This window comes from Antechinus flavipes, chromosome 2, assembly GCF_016432865.1.
Source record: "Antechinus flavipes isolate AdamAnt ecotype Samford, QLD, Australia chromosome 2, AdamAnt_v2, whole genome shotgun sequence".
NCBI lineage: Eukaryota > Metazoa > Chordata > Mammalia > Dasyuromorphia > Dasyuridae > Antechinus > Antechinus flavipes.
Genome location: NC_067399.1, coordinates 55,030,003 through 55,037,871, shown reverse-complemented (window position 1 = coordinate 55,037,871; position 7,869 = coordinate 55,030,003). Strand labels below are relative to the sequence as shown.

Below are 7,869 nucleotides of genomic sequence, written 5' to 3'. Positions count from 1 at the left end.
ACAGGAATAAAGTCAAGTCAGCAAGACTGAGGAGGAAATTGCTGGATGGTGAAACTGGGTCTGGGACGTTCTGAAAAGACCCTCCCACATAAAGCAGATTTTCAGAGCTGAAGACAAACAGGCTTGGACTGCTTCAGAGTTCTGAGAAGGGGTACTGCATTTTAAGACACCCAATAGAACTGCTGCAGTGCTTACCTCAACGTCCTATGGGCTGTTTCTGGTCTACAGGGCTCCTTGATTCAGAGTAAAAGCCCTTGCTGGTCCTTACCTCTTGAGCAAAACCACCAAGCAACTGGTGAAAAGATCTCTGTCTGGATAACTTGGCTGGAATCTTGATTTGCTTCCGAGTGACCTCAGCAAGATTTTTCTCTGAAGCTTAGTTTCCCTATTTATGAAACATAGGAGTTGTACTAGAATCTGTCCCATAGATTAGTCCTAATTTCCTTTCTATCTTTAAATGCCCTGTTCTGAGGATCAGACAGTCCACGATCATCCTCTACCAAGCTGCACTCAGCTTCTTCCCTGCCTTGACTCTATTCCTCCCCTTCACCCTGGGATCCCCTCTCGTTTTACTGAGCATAGCAGTAATTAAATTTTCCTATGATGTTTAAACTGACCTGAGTCGCTGGAATAGCGGATCATAAATAGCTAGGTGTTGCTCTTTGCATCTACCCCTTTTGCCTCCAGGGAGTGGAGGAGTGCTGGCGAGGGAGGGGGCGGACGCCTCTTGAATTGCAGCCATTCCGGACCTTTGATTCAAACCGTGACACCGGCAAATTAAAAAATAAAGAGGGAACATTTATACCCCCCAAAAGGGGGAAAAAAACTCACGCAAGCATCCCCAAATGTTTAATGTAATCACCGGCCAGCTGTGTGCACTTGTAAAGTTGTTATAATCCCCCTCCTTGTTATAAACAGGAAAGGACAGAATATAAAGCAACAGGCCTGCATTCACAAATACCAGCTTTCCTCCTGAAGCCTGCCAAGTCCCCCTTTTATGGTACTCCTCGCTTGCAATCTCAGCCTTGCCAAAGACCCCATTTTTGCTCTCCCACTTCCAATAGAGGATCGATCAAACTTTTCTCTGCTCGCGATTCCCTGATCACCGCAGACCACTTCCACCTTTGCAGAGCCCCAGAGATCAACATTATTTTAACTCAACTTCTAAACTGGCCATTGAGGCTTCGCCAATTTCTCCAACCCGGCTTCAGCCGTAGGTTCACGCGATCTGATTGCCCCCGGACTTAGTTATCCGGGATTGAATTTATTTACACTGAGATTCGACAAATGTCTAAAAAAGTGTGGAAAGACTGGGAATTCTATCGCACCCACATTCCAATATCACCTCCTCTGTCAATTACCCGGCACCTCAAAAATCAAACTCCATTTCCTTTCCATTTCCCAAAATTCGTGATTTTTTTTTCTTTCCTTCTCTCCCTTTCCCGCCCCTCCGGGTCCGATTAAAAAACATCTTCTAAAGTTTTTGAAAGCTTTTATAAGGATCATTCATCTTCCCATAAAATAGAGAGAAAAAGGAGATTCTCTGTCCTTGGAGTGGGGATGGGCCACGAGAGCTCCCTCCCAGCCTGCACTGGTCGTGGTCCGCTTCTCTCTTGATTAATCTTTTCGCCCCCACTTTCTTTCTCTCTGTATCTGGCCTGCTCGGACCCTGCGCCGAGCTGTAGCAGTTAACATCCTGCTTTGCTGAGTTGTGTGTGCTTACAGCGTCAAGGGGTGGACGTGATATTTCAAACATCAGATCAGTGCGTTTATATATTGGGTGCCCGGAAATTTTTCCAAATAAACACAGCTTGATTCAACTTGGGTGGGCAGACTTATCAACAGACTAATTCTATAAACAAATGAAGAAATAACCCAGAAAACGATTGGCTGGTATCAAAAAGACACGTGGAGAAAAGCTTGGAGTTTTTCAGCAATGAAATTTTAATTAATGTGGGTGGGCTGAGAACACAACGATTGTTTATCATAGACAATTTATTTTCCAGTGCTAAGTCAACATATAATAGCAAACTTACAACAATTATTTAACATTTTTAAAGGCATGAAGAAGGGACACAGCGAGAGCTGGCTGGGGAAAGAGGCAGAGCCGGAGGGAGCTAGAGCTGCAGGCTCGCGGCTGGGTCTCCCGGGCTTGGGGAACCTCTCCCTGGCTCACCCTCGCCTTCTCTTTGCGGGACAGCCCGGAGCTCTCTTAGCCTCGCCATGACCCATCTCTACAATCACCACCTACCTCCTCTGGTCAGCCCCTCGGTGTTGTACGTATACGGCCCGGAGCGTCCCGGCCTGCCCCTGGGTTTCTCTCCTCCCGCTACCTTGGTTGGAGCGGGTCGGGCCGAGCCCCCCCAGAAGCCTCCCTACAGCTACATCGCCCTCATCGCCATGGCCATCAAGGACGCCCCAGAGCAGAGGGTTACGCTTAACGGCATCTACCAGTTCATCATGGACCGCTTCCCGTTCTATCACGACAACAAGCAGGGCTGGCAGAACAGCATCCGCCACAACTTGTCTCTGAATGACTGTTTTGTCAAGGTGCCCCGGGAGAAGGGCCGTCCGGGCAAAGGCAGCTACTGGACCCTGGACCCCCGCTGCCTGGACATGTTTGAGCACGGCAACTATAGACGCCGGAAGAGGAAGCCCAAGCCCGGCTCAGGGGTCCAGGAGGCCAAGAGAGGCAAAGGGGACACGGAGGAGGCTGGAGTCCAGGTGGGCCGGAGAGTCAGGCTGGAGGAAAGGGAAGACAGTTCTGAAGGCAGCCGGGGAGGAGGAGGGAAAGGAAGAGGAGGGGAGGGAAGGGGAGAAGGAACAGGCATTGAAGGAGATAGAAGAGGGGGAGGAAGGAATCAAGAAAGAGGAGAATATGGAAGGAGTGAAGCAGGAGGAGGGGGAGGAAGGAGAGAAGGAGGTGAAGAAAGCGAAGGAAGTAGTGAGGGAGCTTCCCAGGGGCACGCTGCCTCGGCCCCCACTCACCCCTCCACCAGATGCTCTTCCCCCCTCTACTGGTCCAGCCCTGGCCTCCTTTCCTTGGCGTCGGAAGACGCCGCCCAGGACAGTCTTCAGAGAGATGCTGCTATCTCAGACCAGGCAACCGGACAGCCAGCTGAGAGCACAGCTACTTTGGGGTCTTCTCTGCCCCCTGGCCCTCCAGACACGGACCCGGAGGACCCAGCCCTTCCCCAAATCACCGAGAAGCCCAAGAGCTTCAGCATAGACAGTATCCTGGCCCGGGCACAGAGCCAGAAGCCAGTCAGAAGGGAAGAGTCGGCCGGGGAAACCAAATATCCCGGGGAGTTGCTACCCGGGGGATGCTTCAGCTCTACCCTTTTTACTAGCTCTCCTGGTCTTTGCCCTACTTTCAGTGGCTCTCTGATGCTGGATTCTCACGTTCAAGGGCGACTTTACCAGTTGGGGATCCCTCTTCTGTCATATTTCCCCCTCCAGCTCTCTGATACGGTATTTAATTTTCAGTAATAGGAACAGGCGGGATTTTTTTTTTTCCTCCTTCTGTTTCTCCAAAGCTTGGAACCTGTCCCTTGCAAGGGACGCCAGCGACTGACCACGACCAAAGAGGGTGAAAAGCATATTATTTTAACTTTGCTTGTTTATTTGTTTGAAAGACATTTGCCAACCTGTCTGTTCAGGAAATTTTCAGCGAACCTCAAGTGGAGATGTGAACAGCTCAAAAAATTCTCCTATTCTGGGCTGGCTGGTTTATCTTTTGTAATCCGAATCTCTGTTCTTTGCACCCTTCCTCCCCTTTTTAATGTTCACGTTTTGAATGTTCTTAAACCCGATTCCAAGAGGCTGATGTTTGTTCTCCCCTCCTCTCTCCCCCGCCCCCCACCCCATCCCTGAAAGTTTTATTATAGGCTACCGAGAGACAGCATACACACCCAAGACCAAATAAGTCTATCTCAAAGCTACAGCAAATAAGTCTATCTCAAAGCTACAGTTTAGATCCCGAATAATCCCACTCCCTGGCCTCTCCCCATTACCACTGCCATCCCTTTGCCCTGGATTCCCGACCACTTCGGTATGATAGAGTATAAAACAGACAGCAGTTGTAATACACATGGATTAGGGAGGCAAGGCAACTTCAAGTTCAACTGTAGCTTCCCTCTGGCCTAGGGGATTTAGAGATGTTTGTAGAACAGGTCAGTTGGGCTGACTTTCGCCGAGAGTGTATCAGACTGAAGGTGCCATTCACTGAATCAGGTCCCGGGGAAAACTCCGATTGTTCGCAGCCGTTTTACGAGAGAGACGTGAAGGTGGAAGTTGTCTTACCAATTGGACAACAACCAAGATCAGTCACAATTTTTATAGGGCTGTTTCTTTTTTTTTTTTTCCTTTCTTTTTTTCCTCCAGATATACGGTTCAAGCAACATGTTTTATTTCTGCTATAAATAGTGGACTTTAAAAAAAATAATCATAACCGACCTTTGAAAACATCTATATTAGCAATCTTCACTATGAATGTACACTCTAGCCAATAAAATGTTTTGTCCATTTATGCAATTCATTGTTGAATACCCATTTTGTTATTTTTGCAACTGGAAGTAGCCGTTTAATGCACTGCTATTTTTGTTTAGCTTTTAAAGAAACAAAACATTGCAAGGGGCTCCCAAAGAGGAGAGGGGGGAGAAGGTGACTCATATTATACCAGACTCACTTAAAAAAGATCTAGGATATATATATATACACACACAGCTTTCTGAATCTGGTAATAAAGAAGGCTTACATTTTTGTGGAGCAAGTTGACATATAGAAAGAATGAAAAAGACAAGAAAAGAGATGGAGAAACATAAAGCAATACTAAGGAATGGCAGAGTTGGGGAAGGGAGGGAGGAAGAGAGAGACAGAGAGACAGAGACAGAGACAGGGAGACAGAGAGAGAGACAGAGACAGAGACAGAGACAGAGACAGACAGAGAAAAACAAAGAGAAAGACACACACAGAGAGAGGAAAGAGAGAGAAAGATTGGAGAGAGAAGAGGAAACACTTTGTTATGTTGCAAAATCTTTGGGATTTGTTTTTTTTGCAAGTTTTGAATTTCTCTTATTCCACAGGGAAAAACTTTTAAGGTTCTCTGAAAAGATTATTTCCTAACTTTTGTCCGACAGTTGTCTACTCCATGCCCTCCCCACAGTACTTAATTATCTTGATAATAATAATAAGTAAACATTTATATGGTGTTTTATGGTTTTCACATTGCCTTAACAAGATCATTTCACTATATCTAGAGAGGCAGATAGTGCAAGTATTATTGTCTCCAATTTACAGATAAAGGAATTGAGTCTCAGAGAGATTAAATGATGTCTTCAGTGACTCAGTTACTGTGACAAAGCAGGAACAAGAATCCAAGGCTTCTGACTGGAAGCCCAGCAGTACCTTTCCCCTCTGTCATTGGTAGTTAAATAAATACTTTGACAAGGTGATTGGAGATCTCATTGAGGAAAGACCCTTGTTTGCAACAAAGATCTAATTCAGAAATTCAAGTTTCCCAGGCCTCAGCACAGCCCAGACTGCCTTTGAAATGTCTCAACTTTTTATATTGGATATATTTGGGTTTCACTGGAATTCAGAAGCTTGACTTCCTAAACCTTCAAATAACTTTTATCTGATGTGGGAAAGTACAGAAAGTCATTGAATTTTTAGAGGTAGAAATGGCCTTCAGGAAGTTTGAAAGGGATTTCTAAAATAACTTCTTAAATGGTTACTAAAACATTATTAAAAATAAATTCAAAAGTTAAATGAAGTAGAAGTCTGATGCTGGCTATAATGAAAAAAGGCTTTTCAAGGAAACATCATTATTGGATAATTAAAAAGTTCTGAGAAGATGATCTTTGATTTATCAATCAATAGGACATAGTTAAGCAGGATCTAAAGACTGGGCTCCGACAGTTGTTCATGAAGTCTGCCTCAGATTTTGACAATAGTTTTAAAAAATGAACTTGATGCTTTTCAGGAGAATCCTTGCTTTTAATATCTTATACAAATCACCACCTATCAATCAACCAACATTTATTAAGTACTAACTGTATGTCAGTCACTGTGCTCAGTGCTAAATTCAGCTTGGTTCTTCCTGCATCTACAATATCTTACTTATCTACAACATCGTGGAATACTTTTGTCATCCATTTTTTTTTTTTTTTAACTTCCAAATGAGTAATGTCTGGTGAATAAAATTGTTTTTCCATTAACCTTTATCTGTTTGGTTCAATGGGATTACTGTATGAAATAAACAACCACTGTAACAGGAATGAAGTTTCAGTTACAGCTGTGATTCCTGATGCCATCTGTGTCAGGAGGTTTCCCGTCATCACAAAGACTGCATTTTCAATTAAATACAGAAGAAGGGAGGAGCTCAACACAGAACTCTGAACAGTTACCTGAACTGTGAAAAATGAATACAGTTATCCTATTCAGCAGCAGGTACAGTACATGTTTTATTTGAAGTATATTGGAAATAGTAATACTTACATTTTCACATTTGATTTCCCATCACATAGTTTTAGAGGGGGAGAGTGGTATTTTAGATGAGCATAGAACTTGGAGGGAAGAAGACCTGTAGGTTAAATATTAACTTTATATATTTATTACTTGTATGACCCTCTGCATTTTTCTTAACCTCTCTGTGCCTCAATTTACCTCATTTGCAGCAGGGGAGGCATTTGATTCTGTGACTTTCAAGGCTTCTTTCAGCTCTAAATCTGAAGTCTGATGCTCTGAAATCCCACAGAGGGTTCAGATACTGTTTCTGCCATGGTATGCTGCCAGCAACATTGCTGAGTACAGTCTTTAACCCATTTAAGAAGTAATTATAGATATTTAACAAAAAAAATAGAACTTTAGCTAATGTTGCTATGTGGTTTTCTCAGTGAATATGTTGTCTTTAGGGATTTTTACATATGTTTTAGAGATCCCATTTCTATTTGATTTTGACCCCACTGACTTAGATGATTCCAAATGCAGTAAACTTTTCAGTACTGCCTTTTAAATTGCATGCTTAAAGGCCAGCTAGGTGGCACAATGGGTAGAATACTGGCTCTGGAGTTAGAAGAACCTGAATTCAAATATGACCTCTGATACTTGATACTTACTAGCTCTGTGACACTGAGCAAGTCACTTGCTTGCCTCACCAATACATATACACTTCCTTCTGTAGCTCAACTCATTAAGGTAGAGGTTCTAATATTGTCAGTAAATAGGTGGCCTTTGGCCCCTCAGCTCTAAGAATCTCTAGATATAAAATAGGGAATCAGAAAAAATAGTCAGTATGGCACATAGAATGTATATTTATTTAGACTTTCCAATTCCACTTTTTGCCTAAGTGACTTTATTAATGGAATTATATTCATGAATATATAGCATGGTTTTTTTTTTTTTTTAGCTAAAATTGAGAATTAGTTCATAGTAACAGATAAGTTCTCACATTAGGCAAAATAACCTCTAAAGTGATTAAAAAAAGAGAGAAAAATTTCAACCTAGACATTAGTCGAATAACATTAACACCTATTGAATGGTTAATCTTTATTTTGACTGGATAAAGACAGAAGTACTTATTTCTTGATATGTATATTCATGATTTCCATAGGTACATTTCCAATACACATATGCATTGAGGAGAATTATAAAATTATGGACCAAGCATTTGAAGGAAATAAAGGAGATAGAGAAATATCTTTTTACCTCTATTTTTCTTCAATAGGGAAGTCATTTAATTGGGATCCAATTTGACTATAAACTATTAAAAGGATAAGCTGCAATCTAATGGAATTTTTGAAATTCTGTTGCATTACATAACAGATGCTTTGTGTATGCTCTTTTCTCCAAGTATTCACAGATACCTCC

At 42.8% G+C, this 7,869-nt stretch overlaps 1 protein-coding gene across 1 annotated transcript; it reads left to right on the top strand.

Annotated features, from left to right (window-relative positions):
* The first annotated feature begins 309 nt into the window (after positions 1-309).
* On the top strand, positions 310-4,533 carry FOXL1 (forkhead box L1). The gene has a single exon (XM_051974831.1). The coding sequence runs from the start codon at positions 2,224-2,226 to the stop codon at positions 3,487-3,489; it is 1,266 nt and encodes a 421-aa protein (XP_051830791.1). The 5' UTR covers positions 310-2,223; the 3' UTR covers positions 3,490-4,533.
* The last annotated feature ends 3,336 nt before the right edge of the window (positions 4,534-7,869 follow it).